The 25,905-nt window shown below is 44.1% G+C and overlaps 1 protein-coding gene across 1 annotated transcript in view; it reads right to left on the bottom strand.

Moving 5' to 3' along the window:
* Positions 1–25,905, bottom strand: part of GLRB (glycine receptor beta) — a 199,423-nt gene that overhangs the window by 37,117 nt on the left and 136,401 nt on the right. Inside the window, exon 5 of the mRNA XM_040332238.1 lies at positions 7,812–8,041. Within this exon, the coding sequence (XP_040188172.1) occupies positions 7,812–8,041 (230 nt within the window). The remainder of the gene's footprint in view (positions 1–7,811; positions 8,042–25,905) is intronic.

Raw genomic sequence — 25,905 nt, 5'->3', positions numbered from 1 at the left:
ATTCCCACCCCTGTGCCCACAGTTCTCAAACTTCCTATTAGAACCCCTAAATACTACAGAGCCATCGCTCTATATTTATATATATTTTTACACAACCGCAGCTGCCCCTCTCTAACATGACTGAGGAAGGTTCCCCCTCCCCATTAGAACAGGACCTGGTTCTAGAACCAACTCATCTCCTTAGTTCAACCCAATTACAGGACATCATTAATCAATCGGTTCAAGCAGCACTGGCAATAACTGCCGCTTCCGGACCACCCCAATCCACTCATTCCTCTGTGCCCGTACCCCTCGGCACAGAACCGACCACAAAGAAAGGAAAATCTTCTTATAAAAGGAAGAATGTGGTGACGGTTTATGACTCCCCGGCAGGGGAAGCTAATAATATGCGGCGAGCAGATCCTTCCACGGACTGCCACCCCACGCATCCTACAGATCCCTTTCAACCTCTGAGCCTCAGAGAGTCAACAAAAAGGCACGGTTTAGCTAAGAGAGCCAAACCAGACTCATACGTTTTAGAGTCGGACGACGATTCATCCGCAGAGTCGGATAAATCAGATGTCTCAGGATCTGATTACTATGAGGAAGAAGATGCGGGGGCTTCGGCAATCCTCCCGGATGCCAACCCTGACGAACAGGGCAAAGACGTCTTAGACGCCATGGGGGAACCCCTATTTAACCCGGACACTATCTCCCATCCTCGCTCTGGGGACTGGTCCCCTCTGCCCCACGTGTCCCAATATGTAGAACTCTGGGCACGCAAAACTTTAGATAAGTCCAATCGCAATAAGCTTAGATCGGAGTGCCCCCGTCCGCATATACCCATGAAAGCGGTTGCCACGCCTACGGTAGACCCCATTTTAATGAAATACCTGCTGAAAACAGGTAAAATGCCCAAGAAAGGGATAGACCGGTCCTTTACTAGTATCCAAGACCGCATCCTGGACCTGTTCGGGCCTTTGACCAAAATCCTGAACTTAGCGGAACAATCCGCGACAACAGGCCAAGGGGTTGACCTAACACAACTGCGCGGTTGGGCCCAAAGAGCCATTTGCCTTACGGGCAATGCCAACACCGCCTGTTCAGTTGAACGCAGGCGCTCCATACTCATGCGCCTCGACCCACAGCTAGCCCATCTAGCGGAGTCAGAGCCAGGCCCCTCAGCAGGGGGCATGCTTTTTGGCGAGTCCTTAATAAAGGACATTAATAAATTTGTCGGGATGTTCAACAGCCTAGATAAGGCACAAACGTCCCTGAAAAAAACCCAACAATGCCAGAGTTTTTCCTCGGGCCGGCAGATACAGGGGCCGCTCTGCCGGCCGATACAACTCGGGCAGACCCTTCCAGAGGTCTTCCGCTCAAACACAATATACTCAGGCTCCCACCCACTATACCACCACCGCGCAACCGGCACCATTCTTCCCTCCCCGTGGGAGACCCTGGAGGGGACGCGGCCAGAGAGGATACCCTCGTTCACGCCCGTATTCCGGTGAGTACAACAGCCATTACCTTTCCCCTCCTACCTGTAGGAGGCCGCCTAAAGTTTTTTACGCTCGCCTGGTCTGCGATTACGGCAGACTCCTGGGTCCTGAATACAGTAACGGGTTTCCAAATAGACCTTGTGTCCCCACCAACTCTGGGGATATTGCCACCCCCTATCCATTTTTCAGAAGAAAATGTGACCCTCATAGACACCGAACTTCGGGAATTAATAGCCAAACATGCGGTCACCGAGGTCACCGCCCCATCACCGGGTTTCTTCAGCAACCTCTTCCTAGTCAAGAAGAAGGGGGGGGGTTATCGCCCGGTCATAAATCTCCGGGACTTGAACCAACATGTCGCCTATCGACATTTCAAAATGGAAGGCATTCACTGCCTCCGGGACCTACTCACCCCCGGGGACTGGTTAGTGAAGGTGGACCTAAAGGACGCCTACCTCACAGTTCCCATGCACCCGGACTCCCAACATCTCCTCCGTTTCAGATGGTGGGGTCGCATCTGGCAGTTTACGTGCCTACCGTTCGGCCTGTCCTCAGCCCCATGGTGTTTCACCAAGCTGCTGAAACCGGTCGTGGCAGCGTTGAGGAGCAGGGGAGTGCGTCTGATCATCTATCTAGACGACCTCCTCATACTAACCCACTCCAAGCACATGGCCTATCGCCATATGAATTGGACCATCGACCTGTTACAAACCCTGGGCTTTATTATCAACCGAGAGAAATCGGTTCTTGTCCCGGCTCAGGAGATGGAATTTCTGGGTTTCTCGATAGACACCCAACTCGCTATCCTTCGAATGCCCAGCGCAAAGCTGGCCCTAATCCGGAAGGAGATCAGGGCGGTTTTGCGCAAAGGTTTCCTATCCCTACGCGTCCTGGCACGCATAGTGGGCCTATTGGCTGCGTCCATTCAAGCCATCTTTCCGGCTCCCTTACATTACCGAGCCCTTCAGAGGTTAAAAATCCTACACCTGCGCCAGGGCCTTCGCTACGCAGACGAGGTGTCCCTATCCCCAGAAGCTCGGGCCGAACTGCGCTGGTGGCTCCGTCACGCCACCGAATGGAACGGCCGGACGATTTTCAACACACGCCCAGACGTAGTCATAGAATCGGACGCGAGCCGACGGGGCTGGGGAGCCCGCTTGGGGACGAGGTCCACGGGGGGGATCTGGTCCAGGGAGGAATCCCTGTTGCATATCAACGCTTTGGAACTCTCAGCGGCTCTCTTCGCCATTCAGAGTTTCTTGGCAACACAGACCAATTGTTGCGTGTTATTACGCATGGACAATATTGCGGCGGTTCAATACATCAACCGCCTGGGAGGTACCAGATCCAAGATTCTAGCGGACATCTCCGCGGAGATTTGGCATTTCTGTCTGTCTCGAGACATCTCTCTTATAGCGGAGTACATCCCGGGAGTCTCCAATACAGTAGCAGACTGGAACTCTCGATATCTGGTAGATTCCAGCGACTGGGGCTTAGACCGTTCGGTTTTCAACCAAATACAATTACTTTGGGGCCCCTTGGGCATAGATCTTTTCGCCTCTCGCCTCAACCACCAACTGCCCCGCTTCTTCAGCTGGAGACCGGACCCGGGGTCCTCGGCTGTGGACGCTTTCCGCCACTCTTGGACAGGAGGTACGCACTATGCGTTTCCCCCTTTCTCAATGATCCCCAGGGTCCTTCTACAAATTACCAATCAGGGAGCCACGGTGGTTCTGATCACACCGTGGTGGCCAGCTCAACCCTGGTTTCCCCTGCTATTGGATTCGATCATCGACCACCCCAGACTCCTTCCCCGATTCCCTCTTATCCTGTCTCACCCAACCAAGGGCATTCATCCCCTGGTGGAGGAAGGTACTCTGACGCTCCTGGCGTGGCTGGTATCCGGGTGCCGGACCCGGGTGACGGCCTTTCAAGCTCGGCTAGAGACCTTCTCGCCATGGCCTGGGCCCCCGGGACTCGGTCGGCATACCGATCAGCCTGGCAATTCTGGGTACGTTGGTGCGACCAACGGCAAGTTGATCCCTTGCGTGCCCCTGTAAACGTCATTGCAAACTACTTGGCAGACTCTTTCTCCTCTGGCAAGGCTTATAGTTCCATCAATGTCTACAGGTCAGCCATTTCGGCCTACCATTACCCAGTGGATTCCATGCCTGTAGGCAAACACCCACTGATTTGCAAACTTCTGCGGGGCATCAGGTTCAAACGACCCCCGCGGCCTAAGTATCAGTCCACCTGGGACGTTTCTAGGGTCCTTACCATGCTCTCGGGCTGGGGAGACAACGATTCGTTGTCTCTTAAAATGTTGTCCTTCAAGCTTACTATTTTGCTTTGCCTGGTGTCTATAAAACGCGTTTCCGACGTTAGAGCCTTGGACGTTTCTAGACGCCAATTTTCACCCCAGGGTGTCAAATTCACGATAGTCCGCAGGACAAAGACCAGTCTGCACTCGGTCTTCTATCCCTTTTTCCCTTCACACCCACGACTCTGTGTGGTCAAATGTCTACAGGCATACGAAGCGCACACTGCGGACCTCCGTAGTCCAAACTCCTCTCAATTATTAGTTTCTTACGTCAGACCCCATCACCCAGTCACAACCGCCACCCTGGCACGCTGGGTTAGGTCCACCATGGCTCTGGCTGGTATAGACACCACCCGGTTTGGAGCACACTCCTCCAGAGGGGCCATGGCTACCAAGGTGATGGCGACCGGAGGCTCTCTCTCTGATCTGCTAAGGGCGGCCGATTGGTCCTCTGAATCAGTCTTTCGTCTTTTTTATTTCAGACCAGAACATCATGTTGCTATGTCTGTTTTATGATGCTGATTGTTATGTACTGTCTTGTTTTTAATTTGGGAATATACATATATTTATGCTATGTTAGCTTTGAACTTGCATAAGATATGAGCCTCCTGTCTGAGGTATAATTCGAGATTTTCCTAGCTTGTGACGGAAAATATTGATTATATGAAGACAGGAGGCGAGTATCTTCCCTCCCTGCCCAACCCTTTCACGCTTTGTGTTTTGTTTCAGGTTATTGACATATCTGTTACCTGGAATTCGTTTCAATTTATGGTTAGGGTGATGTTCCCCTGTTCAGTTCATTCAGCAAGTCGACGCGACATCGTGACCCAACACAGTCGGGACCTACAGCCTATTCTTCTTTAGAAGTCTTCGGTTACGGATTAGGGGCCGACTGGTCGAAGAGTTGATAATCACAGGCTAGAAACCACACCTCGCATTCACGCAAGAAAGAGGAAGATCTTAGATGAGAGCAGTCCATTTATAGAGACTAATATGGGAGTGGTTTAGGCCATGGGACTGCTGGGAGGTGTGGTTCTACCAGTTTTTTCTTTTTTACATACGTTAGATGTTTTTACACTTCTGCTGTGAGCATTAATAAAGAAGGATTAATGCATAAGATACTCGCCTCCTGTCTTCATATAATCAATATTTTCCGTCACAAGCTAGGAAAATCTCGAATTATAACTAGTAAAGCAAAAGCAAAGCGCCACATCACATATATTTATTTTTCGGTTTGCACATGTGGGAACACATTAATTAGATGTTAACAGCTGCTTAAACTATGATTGATTGATTATCCCCATATTTGTAAGTGGTAGCGCATGGGAATCTTTCTACCTATTTGACTCAAAACCATGAAAGAGACAGACTTATCATAATGGTATCTTATCTCAGCTCAGAGCACTTTGCCAAGGACAGGGGGGACAGGTCAGTCCTCATAAATAAACTTGGTAAGCACCTAGCAACATGGAAAAAATACTGTCAGTACCTTGACCTAGGAGGGACAGGACAGTGTAAAACGGTAATGATTGTTACTTGTCATAAGGAAAATATGGGAGATCATGGATATGATACAGTGGATTGTAGTCTATTTTAGTACATTATCATGGGACAAGGTCTAATTCATGGAGCACAATGTTCTGGCTAAGATAGCTGATTTACATCAAAGGGCCTTTGGGAGTACCCTGGGAGAAATCCAAATATCTAGAAACACAAAGTGAGCACCACACCAACTGATATTGAGTCCAGACATCTATATTTATAAGTAATTAGTCAAAATGACACAAGATTTTGCAGCCAAGTCCCCTTTGAAAGAATACAAAGAATAATTGCAACATTTAGAAAGTGAATAATATAATATAATAATTGTTGTTCTATTTTTTTGGATGTGACTATTGTCCATCCAAATCACATGCTAATGCTGCGTACACACGGTGGGAATTTCTGACAACAAATGTTCGATGTGAGCTTGTTGTCAGAAAATCCGATAGTGTGTATGCTCCATCGGACATTTTCTGTCCGAAGGAGAGCTGGTTCTCAATTTTTTCAAAAATTGTCGGAAATTTCGATCGTATGTAGCCAATTCCGACACACAGAAATCCTACGCATGCTCGGAATCAATTTGACGCATGATCGGTATCATTGAACTTCATTTTTCTCGGCTCGTTGTAGTGTTGTACGTGACCGCGTTCTTGACGTTCGGAATTTCCGACAACATTTATGAAACCTTCTGACTTTACAACCCCTTTAAAGGGTATCTAAGCAAAACCTTTACTATTTAGTTTGGATAAAGCAATTGAGAATGAGAGTGAGGGGGCAGTGCGCTGATGGGGACACTGATCAGGCTGCATTGCTGGTCACTGGTAAGGCCGCATTGCTGGGCACTGGTAAGGCTGCATTGCTGGGCACTGGTGGGGCACTGAGGAGTAAGCAGCCCGTGCCTGTGCCCCACTTTGCGCAATCAACACAGGCGGTCTGAGGACATTGTGTGTGTGTGTGTGTGTGTATATGTGTATATATAGATAGATATAGATGTAGCACCCTGATGTTTAGGCAGGGTTGCTAATACATTTAGTTTGCCAGGTAGTAGTTATCCTGGTTGATTGTTAGAAGATCCACTGATTCCTCTCTAACTCTGGAATTGCTGCACTCTTCCTCTTATGTCACTAGGTGGCGCTGTAGCTGGTGACATTAGAATGACAAGGGCTTAGCAAGGTCAGATCATGAACGGATGGGGTGTCTCAGTCAATCGGCAGGGGTTTCTTTGGTCCCTTGGCCTGCTAGGAGAGCCTATTTAATATGGGTGGAGTCAGGTGATCAGTGTTCTGTGCCACCTGGATGGCTGTCTGGGTGGACATGTATTATGTCACCCGGGATGATAGGCCGGAAGCCTGAGGCCTATTTCTGAGGCCTAACTCATGGACACCTGGCTGCTAGGCTGCCTGAGGTCTATCCAGGAGAAGGTGAAGCAGCGTATGGTTGGGACTGCAGGATTGGCGGCCAACCTGTAAAATTTAAAGGTTCACCTGGACGGGAAACCCTTGTGGTCGGAGGTAAAGGGGTAGCAGTCGCCACTAAGGGACCATCCAACTTATTACCCGAGACTACTGTGAGTGAGCTGGAGCAAGTACCAGAGCAGTCTCCAGTGAAGAAGTGGGAAAGCATCAGCAGGTGCCAAGCCTGGGACCCAGCAGGATAGTGGGGGTGACTCTTGAGGAGTATACAGCGGGATAGCTGTGAAAGAGCTCAGGGGATCCAGTGATGACTGGGATCTTGAAGTCTAGTGAGCCACTGGGAGCTCAGCGAGTGAAGATCTACAGTGGGATACTGTGAGATAAGTAAAGGACTATTCTGTGTTACCAAAGGTTATGTACAACTACCGTTTGTGACTGTTACAAAATTGGTTGCCATAGGAGACAGCGGTCCTACCTAAGAAGTGGTATCCGACTGGGGGCCTTTCCCTGTATAACTGTCTACCTATAGACGTCTCGGAGTCTGGAAATCAGAACTGCATCTACCTAAGGATGTCCTGGCCCTACCCCCACCCCCCCTTTACAGTTTTGTTAAGAGACAATGAATCTCTTTTCTTCGCATTAAAAAAGTGACTGGTGCCCATAATTTCTCCTTGCATCACACCCACCATGCCTGGTAACCCACTCTACAAAGAAGGATGTCAGCTATCCCTGATGGTCGCGATTAGGCCTCTAGGGGTCGGGACCCTTGCTACACATGTACATATATATATATATATATATATACATATATACGCACACAATTTTTTATTTGTGAGGTGGGGGGCAGGAATCTTGGGTGAGTTCCTACACTTTTTTTCCCCAGGACTTGACCCCTGACTAAGCCCCTGTTAAACAGTCATGAATCAGCGCAGCAGTTTAGCTCCACTGACATTCATCTCACAGGTTAGTATTTACCATGCTACAACAAATTTCCATACATAAATGTGTGTTCTGAAGAGACTGCTAAATGCCAGAGGAAAAATAAAGAACATTTACCTCATGCTCAGAAGGACATCTCCATCACGAAAAATAAATAAGAGGATGTTTTCTTGAGTGACATCATGAAAATTGGCATTCTTTTCATTGGCAAAAAATAAATCTGGCTTCCACAGACACTTAAACATAGACGGATCTACAGTGAGGGCATCTGAACCTCTGAAATCACTGGGAAGTTTAAGCCGAGGGTCGTTCCACCTCTGCCTTAGGAAAATATTCACTCTGTAGTCCTGTATTTAAAAAAAAAAACGCACATTAATTCCATAATATGTCCTAGGACTGGTCACCCAGAAACACCAAACTGAAGGCGAGGAGTAGGTGTAGTAATTTATAGTCAGTTGTCAACTCTTGCAACATGCTTATTAAACAGGACTTAATTAACACTCAGAAACTTTCTTGGCCAACATTAATTTTCTATGTACCTTCACACTTGTATTTAGTTTTTAACTGCATGAAATAAATCTGCATGCTAATGACATTTAGCGTCACCAGTTAAGTCAATTTTACCTAAATTGATAAAACATGGTCCTGGCACATAGTATTTCCATGGTCATATTTTAACTTTCCAAGTTGCATTCTTACTTTTACATTTTTAATAAAAGTGTTTAATACATTAGGTTTAACTACATTTTAAACTGCATACGTAAATGTGCTGCTTAATATATCAGTTCAGTTACTATACCTGTGCCATTTACTTTACTGTCCCCAGGATTCCAGTGTTAGACCGTGTTAGACAGGTAAAGACTATTAAAGCCATAACAGGTTTCTGAACCATCAGATAGGAAGGCCAGGAAATTAGCAATGCATTGTTTATGTCCAACTAATTATTTATGTCAAGGGTGCCCAACCTTTTAAAGCACAAGGGCCGCTTTAGTGACTTGGTAACCGGTCGCGGGCCACAATAAACGTAGCGGGCGGATGGCAGGTCCATGTCTGCTCTGCATATGCAGAGCGGACACGGACACAGTCTACTATAGTCTTTTTTTAGCGGATCAGATTGGAGGTAGGACACAAGTCTGTTTACACCTGCCACGCCTTAGAGGTGAATGGAGGGTCCAATTGGGTCGGACTGACTGTGTAAAAGGTGCCCAAGGCTGCTTTCACACTGATGCACTGTGATTTACCAACACAGTAGGGGAGTGATAAGTGATCCACATTATATATATATACTGTATATTGCATCCGGAAATATTCACAGCGCTTCACTTTCTCCACATTTTGTTATCAAACTAAATAAAATTACTGCGCTGTCTTGCAAATCAAGTGAAATACTGAATAGATGAAATGTAAATTACGTTTGTTTTAGAAAGTCAAGCTGCTACGTCCTATGAGATACACACAAAAACAACAACTTTCAATATTAGGTTGCGCTAAACCTTCTTATAAAGTGAATCTGTGCTATGTTCAAAGATGATGCTAAACTTTCATACAGTATAAAGTGATTCCGTGCAGATGTTAATTAATTAGTTATCACATTGTCACATTGTGTCACATTCTAAATAGTCCATTATATTGAAGATGAATTTCAAAAATGTGACTAACACACGATGCACCCAAGAATTGTCATAATGAAAGATGTAGCTTCCACCTCTACACACACTGCCGCTTACCATCTCCAAATGGTCTCTTATTATAAGAGATCACACATACTTTTGACTTAATACCCAGCCCGGGCCTTTAAGATACCAAGCAATGGTCCCAGCACAGGTACGTATTGCCTGGTAGCCAGACTTCCTTATTACCTTAACATTTTGTTATGTTACAGCCTTATTCCAAAATGGATTAATATCATTTATTTTTCTCAAAATTCTACAAAAAATTCCTCAAGTTCCTCCACCCCAAACTTGCTCATCCATGTCTTTATGGACCTTGCTTTGTGCCTGGCTTGCAGTCTCTGCTCTAATTCTTCCCAAAGGTGTTCTATCAGGCTGAGGTCAGTACTCTGTATTTACTGTATTTACCTTACTTTGTGCACTGATGCGCAGTCATGTATAAACAGGAAGGGGCCATCCCCAAACTGTTCCCGCAAAGTTGGAAGCATGAAATTATCAAAAATGTCTTGGTATGCTGACGCCTTGGGAGTTGCCTTCACTGAAACTAAGGGCCAAGTGCAACCACTGAAAAACAACCCCACATCATAATCCGTCCTCCACTAAATGATTTGGACCAGTGCACAAAGCAAGGTCCATAAAGACATGGATAAGCGAATTTGGGGTGGAGGAACTTTACTGACATGCACAGTGTCCTGACCGCAAACCGATAGAACACCTATGGGATGAAATAGAGCGGAGACTGTGAGCCAGGCCTTCTCATCTCCATCAGTGCCTGACCTCACAAATGCACTTCTGGAAGAATGGTCAAACATTCCCATAGACACACTCCTAAACCTTGTGGACAGCGTTCCCAAAAGGTGGGCCAACTCAATATTGGACCCTATGGATATAGACTGGGATGCCATTAAAGTTCATGTGAGTGTAAAGGCAGGCACCCCAATACTTTTGGTAATATAGGGGGTTATCCTCAAAAGAGATACTCCGACTTAACTGCTGTTCAGTCTGTGTGTAACTTTGGAAACGATCCTCAAAAGGCTTTTTCCAAAGTTAGACAGAAGATCCGGCATGTGTAATTGAATTACACTGCCGAATCTTAGGATGCAGTACCGCATCCGCCGCTGGGGGCATTTCGAGTCGAAATGCCGTTGCTAGTATGCAAATTAGCACTTAAGGCGATCCACAAAGCTTTCTAGCTTCCTTTTTGCGCCGTAAGTGTTATTTTGCAAGTGTAAAATTAGGGCTCGTTCTACAAAGTGTAAAGTTAGTCACACCTTGTAAAGGCCCATTCCAGCGACGGCATTTGGTATGCTTTCCCGAGGGAGAACTCCACGTCAATTTGTAAAAACAAAACCGGCATGGGTTCCCCCCCAGGATCATACCAGGCCCTTAGGTCTGGTATGGGTTGTAAGGGGACCCCCCCTACGCCGAAAAATCGACGTAGGGGTCCCCCTACAATCTATACCAGACCCGTATCCAAAGCACGCTACCCGGCCGGCCAGGAAGGGAGTGGGGACGAGCGAGCGCCCCCCCCCCCTCCTGAGCCGTGCCAGGCCGCGTGCCCTCAACATGGGGGGGTTGGGTGCTCTGGGGCAGGGGGGCGCACTGCGGGCCCCCCCACCCCAGAGCACCCTGTCCCCATGTTGATGAGGACAGGACCTCTTCCCGACAACCCTTGCCATTGGTTGTCGGGGTATGCGGGCGGGGGCTTATCGGAATCTGGGAGTCCCCTTTAATAAGGGGGCCCCCAGATACCGGCCCCCCACCCTAAGTGAATGGATATGGGGTACATCGTACCCCTATCCATTCACCTGGAGGCAAAAAGTAAAAGTTAATAAACACACAACACAAGGCTTTTTAAAATATTTTATTATTCTGCTCCGGACGCCCCCCCTGTCTTCGTTATTAGCTCTTTTACCAGGGGGGGCTTCTTCTTCCACTCTCCGGGGGTCTTCTCCGCTCTCCGGGGGGGGTTTCTTCTTCCGCTCTCCGGGGGGGGGCTTCTCCGGACTCCGGGGGGCTTCTTCCATCTTCTCCCCTCTTCCGCTCTTGACTCGGCGAACCCCGGTTCTTCTGCAGCTCTCCGGTGCCTTCTTCTTCAGCGCTGGCTGCCTGCTATGTTTGTGTGTTAGCTCGATTTCAAACAGGCAGCCAGCGCGGTCTTCTGTGGCGTCAGGGTCTTCTGGTCTTCTGTTCTTCCGATGTTGCCTCGTCGCCTGTTGTCGCTGTAATGATGGAAGCGCGCCTTGCATCCCATTTATATAGGCATCACCGTCCCATCATGCTCCGGCAGGTACCCACGTGGTGGGTGCCTACCCACGTGCACCCACCACGTGGGTACCTACCGGAGCATGATGGGACGGTGATGCCTATATAAATGGGATGCAAGGCGCGCTTCCATCATTACAGCGACAACAGGCGACGAGGCAACATCGGAAGAACAGAAGACCAGAAGACCCTGACGCCACAGAAGACCGACCTAAGGGCCTGGTATGCTCCTGGGGGGGAACCCATGCCGGTTTTTTCTTTGAAAATTGGCATGGAGTTCTCCCTCAGGAATGCATGCCGCTGTCATTTTTTTTTTTCCCCGACGCAACTTTAAGCCGTCGCGATCCTCAAAACTCGGCGTAACGTAACTTCGCGCATGCGCAGTACGGCCGGCGCGGGAGCGCGCCTCATTTAAATGGGACTCGCCCCATTTGAATAGGAACGCCTTGCGCCGGCGGAATTTTAGTTACACAGCCTGAAATTTCTAGATAAGTGCTTTGTGGATCAGGCACTTAGGTAGAAACTTTAAGGCAGTGTAACTTAAATTGGATTTTTTAAGTTACGTCAGGTTTTTGTGGATCTGGCCCATAGTGTATATATATATATATATATATATATATATATATATATATATATATATATATATATATATATATGTAGAGCCTGTGTACTTTATAGTACCGGTGCAAGTTAAATTTAGAGGGAGATCAGAGTGTAGTTGCACTCTGATCCAAATTGTTAAGTGTAAAACAGGGTCTCTGTCTCAGCTTGGCTGTGCTGTAGGCTATTCTGTTGTATTGGGGTGTTCTTCCAACCCCGGTGCTGCAGGTGGTCAAGGTTTGGGTGCTCTTTCTCAGGAGGGTTTGGCCTCGCTGTGCATGCTGGGGAGGGGTATTTATGAGGCAGACGCCATTGGTTCTGGGTCTTCTTCTTCGAGTGTGGCACCCACCTTTAGGGTGACCACATCGCAAATACAACACTTCTTGAACACATTACAGAACCTCACATCCACAGGATAGCCATCTTGGACGATGCCCCAATCTAGACTTGTCTGGATTTATTTCTCAAAACTCAGTCAAGATTTGGCGTTCTTCAAAAAATCATCTGGGAAACCCAGGCTGAATATGCAGATACCAACTCTGAACACAGCAAAAACCCCAATTTATTCTGGGAGGCTGGGAAGGCATTATTGTGGGGTAAAATTATTTCCTTTGCCTCTGCCTACAAAAAAAAGGGTCACCAGGGAATATTGTGAGGAAAGGAAAGCAAAGCCTCGCGTGAGGCTCAGTCGCTTCTTGCACAACACAACTCTCCCAAATCCAGAGAGGCGTGACGAGCTGTCAAAAGTCGGTTCGACTCATGGGCAGAGGCACAAAAAAAATGCACCAGTTCCTTCTAGATCTACAATACCATAAATTTTACAATAAAGCAGGCAAACTCTCCCCGCTCTGAAGGACCATCAAGGCAAACTTAACATCTCATATAATTGCTTTGCATGGACTACATATCTCAGAGTTCTTTGCTTTCTATTTGAAAATTGCTAGGAGTAGCTATAAAAGCAACCAAAGCCCACACGGATGGTCTCTTCCACCTGGGCCTGATGCAAGGCGGACCTGTCTGTGCAACAGAGAGAGAGAGTTGTACTTCCAACCAGTGGCCTGAGGGGCCTAGCTCTGTTGTTTGCTGTCGGACATCCTTAGGGATCCGGTCGCCTGCCTGTAGGTGTGTGTGGCAGCTTCACGTCAGGAGATTGAGACAGCGGATCCGCTGCACGAGTGTCGCTACAAGAGTTCCTGTTCAGAGGACATCAGAACGGTCTGATCATTGGTGAGAGGGCGAATTGCTTGATCTTTATCCATTCTTTACCACCATCATATGGAGACACTTTGTACAGACATGTTTACTCCAAGAACACTTTACTGCATTACTTGAACACTGTGCTCAGACACCTTTAGCTTTCTTTATTGCAAGGAATCCACCATTTTCACTACCAAACGGATTTTAGTTAACAAGCTCCAACTAGCCGGTGAAGAACTTCAGATCTACAATGAGGACTTTATTGCCCTACTTATAGAAAGGCCCCTATATTACTTCTCCCTAGACCTGTTCTCACTTCCTAGGATAGTGTGTAGGCTGGCCAGGTTCCATCTTCTATAGTGTGACAGTATAAACAGTTAACAGAAATATCCACTAGGAGGTGACATTATATCTAAAATAAGTGTATATATATATGTATATAGTATTGTCGTTGTTAAACTCTGTCTTGTGCCTTAGGGAGGAATTCTTCTGCTGAGTTTGCGCTGTTGTTTAAAGCTCAGCATATTTATTACTTCCTCTTTGTAACAACTTCTAATTTTATTTGGTTCAAGTAAAATATCTCTAGAACCTAATTACACTGAGTTGTTTGATTTTTGCCACACAGTGCTGCAAGGATGTCTGAACCCAGAGTGTCGGGTGTCTTGGAAGGTTCACTTGATCATTGCTGTGCAAATGAGAAGATAATTCTCAGCAGTCCTCTAGGGGGCCATGCTACATTTGCAACAAATCAAAGTCAGGAGAAGAACCTCATAACTACTATGAAGCATGGTGTTGGAAATGTTATGATTTGGGGTTGCTTTGCTGCTTTAGGGCCTGGGCAGCTTGCAGTCATGAGGGTTGATTTACAAATAGGCAATTCACTTTGCAAGGGAATATGGCCTGGATTCACATACATTGGCGCATATTTATGCCGGCGTATCTCCCTCATTTGCATATGTGAATAGAAAATCAATGGGAGCGCCAAATACTTCCAGCGTAAATATGCGCCCACGATACGCCGGCGTAGGAAAGTTACGTTGGTCGGATGAAGCCTATTTTCAGGCGTATCTAGTTCCGTGGGCACGGCACACAGATACGACGGCACATATTTACACTTACGCGGCGTATCTCGAGATACGCCGACGTAAGTGCTTTGTGAATCTGGGCCTATGCGTTTTGTAGGCTAATTTGCCCCAGAGCTTAGTGATTTGAAGCATTTTTTACACATCCAATCATGTGGAAGCAAAAATGTATTTATTTGTGCTTTTCCTTGCATGTAATTGGGTATTCTGGCAAAGTAAAACTTTACCACATTCACTAGGCTCTGTGGCAATTTGAACAGCTTACTTGCCTTTAGCAAATCTGCCCCATGGTGCCAATTTAACACTCAGCAACATACTGTGCACTTGATAAGACTGTGTTCAAAAGTTAAAGCTGAACTGAAAATGGGACTTTTGGCATGATAATGATCTGAAGCACACTAGAAAATCCACCAAGCAATGGTGAGAAAGAAGGCAAATGGGAAAGAAGAAATAGTGGGTTTTAGACTCCCCTTGTCAAAGTCCTGATTTGATTCCCACTGTAATTTGGTAGAGAGGATTTTTAATGGGCAGTTCATGCAAGGAAACCCCCAAACATTTTGAAACTGAAATAATGGAAAAGGGCATAAATGTTACAGTTGATGTCAGAAACTGGTAGGCCGCTATACAAAATGTCTGTAAGAAGTCCCTGAACAGGTGTGAAAGTGATTGGAATAAGGTGGCTGTAGCAGTAGTATTCTCACATTCTATATAAACCCATTATGGGCCATGACTTGAGGGATGAAATGCGGCCTGGGAGATCTTCAGGAAGAATAGTGTGTCCCTATCTTTTCCCTACTCATCATGAACCTCTTCCTACTGCCAGTCACTGTTCCTACCAGACAGGTACAAAAAGCATGCCAAGCCTGGGAGCTAGGGACTTAAATAGGCTCTGCCTGACCTAAGATGACTGCCAGAGTCACATGGGGTGGCAGCATCCAATCGGATAGCTTCCCCAGTGACCCAGGAAACCATAGAGGAACAATATTCCTCTTGACTTTCCCTCCAAATGCAATGTTGCTGAGATCGAGCTCCACTTACAGAAAATAGACTTTACCTTCTTACACACTACGCACCAGCATCCATGTATATAAAGACAGTGCCATTCAAGCAGAGGACAGGTGGTTTGAAGGACTGCCCATAGGTATCTATTAAAAGCATATGCATTATAGGTAAGTTACAACTGTTTTCACTGTTGAGTTAGACATACCAAGCCAATATTAGCACCTTGTAATAATCAATGAAACAATATATCATGCAATAATATCAACTGAGTTACAGTATATATACCTAAACATGCAAAGGGTCATAAAATATCTGTTGTGAAGCAATTACCGCCTGGGCTGCTCTTAGGCCTCATACACACGATCAGTTCAAACCGATAAAAACTAACTGAAGGACCGTTTCATCAGTCCAAACCGATCGTGTGTAGGCCCCATCGGACAGTTGTCCTTCGGTCCAAAAAAAGAGAACTTGCTTTAAAATTGGACCGATGGACGCCTGACCGATGGGTCAAAACCGATCGTTAGTATGCAAAAGCATCGGTCAAAAGGCCGCGCATGCCCAGAATCAAGTCGACGCATGCTTAGAAGCATTGAACTTCGTTTTTTTCAGCACGTTGTGTGTTTTACGTCACCGCGTTCTGACACGATCGTTTTTTTAACTGATGGTGTGTAGGCACATCAGACCATCAGTCAGCTTCATCAATTAACTAATGAAACAGACCTTCAGTCCGTTTTCATCAGTTTTGACTGATCGTGTGTACAGGCCCTAAATCTTACATTCCATATGCAGGAAATTAGCTTCTTCTAACATCCTCATTATCACAATGAATCCTATATATTTCAAATACTTTGCATTCTGTCTCATGCTTTTCATTAAGGGTCCTTTCACACGGGCGGATCCCGTGATGATCCGCCCCGTGAACATCCGCTTGCTCAGCGGGGATCACTCAGTACACTACACAGGGACCTCCCTGTCAGTTTGCCGCTCTCCCCTATGGGGGGATCGGATGAACACGGACCGTCTGTTCGTGTTCACCCGATCCGATCCGCAGACGGATGGAAAAATAGGATTTTCCTCCGTCTGCAGAATCTGATCATATCGGGGACAGATGATATCGGGTGTCAGCGGATATTCATCCGCTGACACCCGCTATCCCATAGGGATACATGTATGTCTCTTTTTCATCTGTACACGGATGGATGAAAGAGCGCACATACGGTCTGCATGTCTGAAAGGAGCCTAAGGCCCCGTACACACGATAGAATCCATCCGCAGATAAATCCCAGCAAATGGGTTTTTGCGGATAGATCCTATGGTGTGTACACGCCAGCGGATCTTTTTCCGCGGATAAATCTCCCCTGGGATGGATTCCAGCAGATCGGATATTTGCTGACATGCACAACAAATCCATCTGCTGGAATCCATTCCAACGGATGGATCCGCTCGTCTGTACAGACTCACCGGATCCATCCGTCCAAAGGGATTCCCCGCACGCGTCGTAATGATTTGACGCATGCGTGGAATTCCTTATATGACAGCGTCGCGCCATTGCCGCGTCATAATCGCGGCGACGGCGCGACACGTCATCGCCAGAGGATTTCCGCGCGGATTTCAATGCGATGGTGTGTACACTCCATCGCATAGAAATCTGCGGAAATCTTTGAGAGGATTTATCCGTGGAAACGGTCCGCTGGACCGTATCCGCGGATAAATTCTCTCGTGTGTACGGGGCCTTAGATTCCAAATAGATGCTTTGCTGAAAATCATCTCTAATAAAAAGCTATAAAATATAGGTAGATAGCAAGAAAACAGCTATGTGTATATTTGGGTAGTGATAAGACAAGTGTAGCATCTTCCAGCTCTGCTCAGCATATATTAAATGATGCTCTACTAACATTTGCCGGAAGCAATTTTTAAGCTTGTGCACAGATCTCTTCCCCAAATATCTCCTGCCAAACAGCCTGCAGGAAGAGTCTGTCGAATAGATTTAATAAATGTATGTGATAAATACAGAGAATGGTGGAGAAGGGTTGAAGCTTCATACACCATATCTGTTATCCTCCACAAAAGACTAAGACCATGCACATTTTCAGTCATTAAAAAATACCACGATCACTATAAAAATTTTATAAAATATATAATTGCTACATATGCCATTTTGTTACTGTTATTAAAATTAAAATAAAACTGCATGCTTCAATATGCTGCAGCTATCATTCTATAATTATTTATAAAATAATGCAACCTAGTGGGGCTCCCTTTAAAGAGTTCCCCCCCAATTTTGTATTTTCTGCATACTGTATGTGATTAGGTCACTGATTTTCTCAGACATCTACACAGAGCTATAAATGAAATAACAGGAAACTATTAGGCCTCGTACACACGACCGAGTTTCTCGGCAAAAACCAGCAAGAACCTTGCTGGGAGATATTTTTTTGCAGAGGAAACCTGTCGTGTGTACATTTTCGTCGAGGAAACTGTCGAGAACCTCGACGAGCCAAAAAGAGAGCAAGTTCTCTATTTTCTCGACAGGAGTCTGATTTGACTCGTCGAGATTCTCGACGGGCTGGTTTTCAACGAGAAACTCGGACGTCTGTATGCTAAGAAACCCGCGCTTGCTCAGAATAAAGTATGAGACGGGAGTAAAAGTAGCATTTGTAATGGAGATAACACATTTTTAAAGCTGTAACAGACTGAAAAGTGAAAATCGGCTCTTACCAAACTTTTATTTAACACGCAAACACATGAAATTAGCAAAAGCAGCCCCAAGAGTTTAGCCAGTGGAATCGAACTTCCCCTGCCGTTGTATGTGTTGTATGTCACCGCGTTTGAGAACGAGGAGATTTTGGCTTGACTGTGTGTACGCAAAGCAAGCTTGTCAAGTTCCTCGACAAGCCTAACAAGGAACTCGACGAGGAACTCGATGTGTTTCGCCCGTCGAGTTTGGCCTCGTACACACGACCGAGAAACTCGACGGGCAAAACACATCGAGTTCCAGCCCATCGAGGATCTCGACGAGCCAAATCAGTCGAGAAAAATAGAGAACTTGCTCTCTTTTTGGCTCGTCGAGGTTCTCGACAGTTTCCTCGACGAAAATGTACACACGACCGGTTTCCTCGGCAAAAAAATATCTCCCAGCAAGGTTCTTGCTGTTTTTTGCCGAGAAACTCGGTCATGTGTACGAGGCCTTAGAACATGGTTTGGTTGTTGGGCTATTGCTCACTTAAATAGTTGTAGCTTTTTTTATTACAATACTGAAACCAAACCAATCAGACTGTGATAAATAAAGAGTCTGACATAACCATGAAGAATCAGTTTGAGAATGGATCTGCAAAAAACTTGCTAAAAACCCTTGCAATATACACTATATTACCAAAAGTATTGGGATGCCTGCCTTTACATGCACATGAACTTTAATGGCATTCTTAGTCCGTAGGGTTCAATATTGAGTTGGCCCACCCACCCTTCAACTCTTCTGGGAAGGCTGTCCACAAGGTTTAGGAGTGTGTCTATGGGAATGTTTGACCATTCTTCCAGAAGCGCATTTTTGAGGTCAGGCACTGATGTAGACAAGAAGGCCTGGCTCACAGTCTCTGCTCTATTTCATCCTACGGGTGTTCTATCGGGTTGAGGTCAGGTTCCTACACCCCAAATTTGCTTATCCATGTCTCTTTGTGCACTGGTCCAAATCATTTGGTGAAGGGGGGATTATGGTGTGGGATTTTGGACAATTTCATGCTCCCAGCTTTGTGGGAAAAGTTTGGGGATGGCCCCTTCTTTTCCAACATGACACCAGTGCACAAACAAGGTCCCTAAAAACATAAAAGGAGAGTCCTGAATGCCACTTATGACAATTCCTTTCACCGTTGGGAACCTAAACACCATCCCAGATCACCATCCCATTTTAAAGGGCAACCACATAGATAAACTTTCTCTTAATTCTTCAACATTGTGACCCCCATACAAGGAAAGAGGAGGGTGAGGGTAACTGCGACCAGATGGTACAATACAAATCTGAAAGTTTTTTTTTGATTACTGTTTCTTTCCTCACTTGAGAGATTTCCCATCATGTTCCTCTGATCTTCAGTCAAATAAGCAGAAAGTGTATGCTGGCCTTTAGTAGCCTTACTGGGTTACACCATGATATGGTTTAGAACTGTGAATATATTTTCGGCATCGAGGCTGTGAGATTTTAATATATTGCCACATTTACATTCAGAAGTGACAGGATCATGAAAGTGTGTATTACCAGTACATTACAATTTGGAAACTGATATAAAAATACATATACACATACCACCTACCTACTGAGCAAGTTTTCATTATAGCAGATGAATATGTAACAAGTGTAAAAATGATTTAAAGCTGAACTCTAATCATATATAACATGGCAATAAATTGGCAAAACTTTTTCAGGGGTTAGATGATCTTTTAAAGGCTGATTATTACCACCAATTCTCTTCTGTACCCAGTAAATTAGAAATCTGAGCCTCTGCATAATTGGGAGATTTAAGATTCTAATTCTTTGTGTTGGTGCTTTGTTGGGCCTTCGGCTCTGCAAGTGGTACCCCTAAATGACAATACCTTGTACCCAGGTGATTACATTTTTTTATTTTTTTATCGGTAGATAAATAGGTCCATTACCCCGAGGTTTCGTACACACGACCGAGGAACTCGTCGTAAATGAAACATTGTTCTCCTCTATGAGTTCCTTGTTAGGCTTGTCGAGAATCTTGTCAAGCTTTCTTTGCATACACACTGTCAAGACAAAATCTCGTTGTTCTCAAACGTGGTGACGTACAACACGTACGACGGCGCTATAACGGGGAAGTTTGATTCTACTGGCGCCACCCTTGGGGCTGCTTTTGCTAATCTCATGTTACTGTTACTGTTAAGTTTGGTGAGAGACGATTCGCGCTTTTCAGTCTGTTACAGGCTGACGAATGTGATATCTCCATTACAAACCCTACTTTTACCGAAGGCACGCTCCCATCTCATACTTTATTCTGAGCACGCGCGAGTTTCTAAGCATACACACAAACCTGTTTCTCGTCGTAAACCAGCCCGACGAGAAACAAGATGAGGAAATTGAGACTCCCGACGAGGAAAAAGAGAACTTGTTCTCTTTTTTTCTCGTCGAGTTCCACGAAAGTTTTCTCGATGAAAATCATACACACAACCGTTTTCCTCTGCAAAAAAGCTCTGCCACCAAGTTTCTTGATGGATTCTGTCGAGGAAAACACTTGTGTGTACGAGGCCTGACATCTTTTGAAAGGCTTTATTGCAGAACACACTGGGGGAGATTTAATAAAACTGGAGAGTGCAAAAAATGGTGCAGCTCAGCATAGAAACCAATCAACTTCCAGGTTTTATTGTCAAAGCTTAATTGAACAAGCTGACGTTAGAAGCTGAGTGGCTACCATGCACAGCTGCACCCCATTCTGAGTGCACCAATTTTAATAAATCTCCCCCATAGTGAAAAGGTGGAATAACCAAAACACCTCTCTTCAGCTTCTCATCTGACAGTCCCTGAATGGAGTTCTTCTTCATGGGCAAAAAGCAAGCTGAAGTAAGTCTGCATGAAACAGTGGTTCTTAGGCCTATCCTGCACAAGGTCTCTGTCTGCAGCTAGCAGACCAGTGGAGGTACTATTGTCAAAGGTCCAAACAGCTTGAGTTATATCTTTCAGGATAAAAATAGCCTTGTACACATGATCGAAATTTCCGATGGAAAAAAGTCCGACAGAATTTTTTCATTGGATATTTCGACCGTGTGTGTGCCCCATCAGAGTTTTTCCATCGGAAATTCTGGCGGACTTAGACAGAGAACATGTTCTCTTTTTTTCCAATGAAATAAAAATCTATCGGAAATCCCATTCGTCTGTATGAAACTCAGACGGAGAAAAAAACACGCATGCTCAGAATCAAGTCGACGCATGCTCGGAACATCGAATTTTTATCGGCTTGTCGTAGTTGTAGTGTTGTCATCGTACAACACTGGGTCTAAGAAAGTACGTCAATGCATAAAGTGGAATTTGAAACGGAACATATCAATTTTCCCAATCACATTTTGTTTCAGTAATTCCTTGAGTTCTTGGGAAACATGGTCTCTTACCGAAAAGAGAAGGCAACCTTCATTTTGATACACTGGTTTCACATCCGATTGCACTTTAATTTTGTTGTTGTTGTGAAATTTAGACACAAGTAGTATAAGGGCCACTGGAGATGCTGTGATAAATAAGCCACTAATTGTAGAAGTGCAGCAAAAAATCCCTACCCAGTATAGTGGTGTCTTTCTTTACAATGTAGAATTCAGCTTGCACACTAGTTGATTGAAATTTTAAAGCCACTTGCGAACAACCATGCATGGGAACAGAGTCTCTAATCAATTTCATAGTAGCTGCAATAAGTGATTAATTTACAAGGTATTTCTGGTAGATTTCCTCAGGCAGTATAGAGACAGTAGATCATATATAAAGCATCAGCATAATGCTATATCCTGTGTTAGTAGAAGCATTAATAACAATGACAGTGCCCAAAAGTGTATCTGCAATGGAAACATCACATGTACTGTATCTACATGTCAGGCTGCACTAGGGGTAATAATTTCACAAACCTGTCTAGCAGCTAAAGTACAGCAGATTTTGTTTACGTGTCCCATTTTCTTGCGTTTTTGGTGTTGTTCATCTATTGCAGGGCATGCAGCATAGTTTGCAATGTGCTATGAGAACTACATCTGAAGCAGTACTTGTCCAGACGACGTCATTATTTGACGAAACGTACGTCGGGCAAGGAGACGTTCTGACGTGTGGCGTTACGGTCCATGAGGACGGGCGTTCGTATTATTTTATTTCTCTTTTTATCTTGATTGCTCTAATTTGAGTGTGGACTGCCTTATGATGGTAGTACCAGTGCACTGACCACTATGGGCAGTGTTCTGCAACTACTACAATTAAGTACAATAAAGCGCATGTGGTATAACATGTAAAGAAAAAGAGTCCTTGGTGCAAAGTCCTGTAAGCTAGGTGAGCTTGTAACATGAGTTTACAGTCTGTTAAAACCAGGCAGCCATGCAGAAGGAGCTGAAGCGACACTCAGGTACATATGATAAAAGAAACAATCAAAGAGGAGCAGGCGCCATTGGTTAAACTGTACAGCTATTTATTTGTATTGGAGATAGAAATAAAAGTACTCACTGTATTTGTAAAGTTTCAGGCATGTGGTTTGTTGTCCTGTGATTCCGTCAGGGCCCAACCGATAGATTTGAGTGTCCTAGGGTCTCTGTCACAGCGCTGGTATTTGGCTGTGTTGCTGGTGTTGTCTGGCTGGGTCCATGCGCTTGGTTGTGAGGATGTGAACGCACAGATGTGCCAGAGGAGCCGCCGGAGCGCACGTTGAAGCGCACGCTTGTGGACGCTATGGTTGCGGGGGGAATGATGACGTCATCGACCGGAGACAGCAATGTGCGACGCGTTTCCGTGCATGTGCTGTGGTTCGATAGGGGAACGTACACACAGCGCGCACCTTTGTCAAGCTGGCTGTAGGGGTCACTACAGCACATTTTTATATGCCTCTCATAGGTTGCCATCTTGTGGCCAAATAGTATAATGTCCTCTATATAGAGGAATTGATACTATAAGAGATCTTTATTAAGCCAAAGAAGAAAAAAGATGGGGAGGGAATGCCGGATATTGGAAATACTATACATGCATACATAACGCGCCAAAATTACAAAAAATATGGATAGAAATTATATATATATAAAAACAAATTTTAATCATATATATAAAAATATTGGTCTATCAAAAAAGTGAGGGTAACATTTTTAATTTATAAATTTTTATTATGGTGGTGAAGTGTGGATATATGGAACAAAAAAAGGGGGGGGGATGAATGTGGTAACATAAAAATAAAAATAATTGTAAAAGTAAAAATAAAAATAAAAAATATAAGGACAAAAATAAAAATAAAAATAAATATAAAAATGGAAAATAAAAAACAATAATAAAAAACGAAAATAAAAATAAAAATAAAATTAAATATAAAGATGAACATAAAAGCAAAAATAAAAATAAAAATAAAAATAAAAATAAAAGTGAGGATGAGGAAAGGTGTTATGGAAATACATTTTATTGGTGTAGTTGAAAATAGGTTATATTATATGAAATTATATGAAAATTATATAAAATATATGTAAGGGGGGTGTGTAATATAAGATATATTGTATTATATGTTTAGAAATGTAAATGTGGATAAAAATCGGGTATAATTATATGTATATATATATATATATATATATATATATATATATATATATATATATATATATATATATATAAAAAAATATATATATATATAAAATGAAAAAAATGGACGGAACAGGACGGAAAGATGATGGATAAAAAATGATGGATAAAAAATTCTAAAGGATAGTGGAGACTTCAAGCTCTTCATTAAGGCCTCCTGGCCTAAGGGCATCGAGAGTATATATCCAGAAAGTTTCTCTTTCGCATAGTCGATGGAATCTTTCAGCTTCAGTTAGTTTGTTGGGTATTTGCTCTATTATCCACACTCTCAGACCATCAGTCGATTTGTTATGGTGTTCTAGAAAATGACGTGGGACACTATGTTTGTCCCTGCCTCCCTCTACCTTTCTTCTGTGTTCACCAAAACGTTGGCGCAGAGGCCTTATGGTTCGACCAACGTAAAGAAGTTCACAAGGACAGTGTAGGGCACATATACATTCAAAGAATTCTACAACTGTGGGTCTGAATTCGTGATCTATGCCCTACACTGTCCTTGTGAACTTCTTTACGTTGGTCGAACCATAAGGCCTCTGCGCCAACGTTTTGGTGAACACAGAAGAAAGGTAGAGGGAGGCAGGGACAAACATAGTGTCCCACGTCATTTTCTAGAACACCATAACAAATCGACTGATGGTCTGAGAGTGTGGATAATAGAGCAAATACCCAACAAACTAACTGAAGCTGAAAGATTCCATCGACTATGCGAAAGAGAAACTTTCTGGATATATACTCTCGATGCCCTTAGGCCAGGAGGCCTTAATGAAGAGCTTGAAGTCTCCACTATCCTTTAGAATTTTTTATCCATCATTTTTTATCCATCATCTTTCCGTCCTGTTCCGTCCATTTTTTTCATTTTATATATATATATTTTTTTTTATATATATATATATATATATATATATATATACATATAATTATACCCGATTTTTATCCACATTTACATTTCTAAACATATAATACAATATATCTTATATTACACACCCCCCTTACATATATTTTATATAATTTTCATATAATTTCATATAATATAACCTATTTTCAACTACACCAATAAAATGTATTTCCATAACACCTTTCCTCATCCTCACTTTTATTTTTATTTTTATTTTTATTTTTGCTTTTATGTTCATCTTTATATTTAATTTTATTTTTATTTTTATTTTCGTTTTTATTATTGTTTTTTATTTTCCATTTTTATATTTATTTTTATTTTTATTTTTGTCCTTATATTTTTTATTTTTATTTTTACTTTTACAATTATTTTTATTTTTATGTTACCACATTCATCCCCCCCCCTTTTTTTGTTCCATATATCCACACTTCACCACCATAATAAAAATTTATAAATTAAAAATGTTACCCTCACTTTTTTGATAGACCAATATTTTTATATATATGATTAAAATTTGTTTTTATATATATAATTTCTATCCATATTTTTTGTAATTGTGGCGCGTTATGTATGCATGTATAGTATTTCCAATATCCGGCATTCCCTCCCCATCTTTTTTCTTCTTTGGCTTAATAAAGATCTCTTATAGTATCAATTCCTCTATATAGAGGACATTATACTATTTGGCCACAAGATGGCAACATATGAGAGGCATATAAAAATGTGCTGTAGTGACCCCTACAGCCAGCTTGACAAAGGTGCGCGCTGTGTGTACGTTCCCCTATCGAACCACAGCACATGCACGGAAACGCGTCGCACATTGCTGTCTCCGGTCGATGACGTCATCATCCCCCCCGCAACCATAGCGTCCACAAGCGTGCGCTTCAACGTGCGCTCCGGCGGCTCCTCTGGCACATCTGTGCGTTCACATCCTCACAACCAAGCGCATGGACCCAGCCAGACAACACCAGCAACACAGCCAAATACCAGCGCTGTGACAGAGACCCTAGGACACTCAAATCTATCGGTTGGGCCCTGACGGAATCACAGGACAACAAACCACATGCCTGAAACTTTACAAATACAGTGAGTACTTTTATTTCTATCTCCAATACAAATAAATAGCTGTACAGTTTAACCAATGGCGCCTGCTCCTCTTTGATTGTTTCTTTTATTTCTGCAACTACTACCACTGCAG

Source organism: Rana temporaria, chromosome 1 (genome assembly GCF_905171775.1).
Source record: "Rana temporaria chromosome 1, aRanTem1.1, whole genome shotgun sequence".
In the NCBI taxonomy this organism is placed as follows: domain Eukaryota; kingdom Metazoa; phylum Chordata; class Amphibia; order Anura; family Ranidae; genus Rana; species Rana temporaria.
Note: the sequence above shows the minus strand (reverse complement) of the source record. Positions and strands in the feature narration are given on the sequence as shown.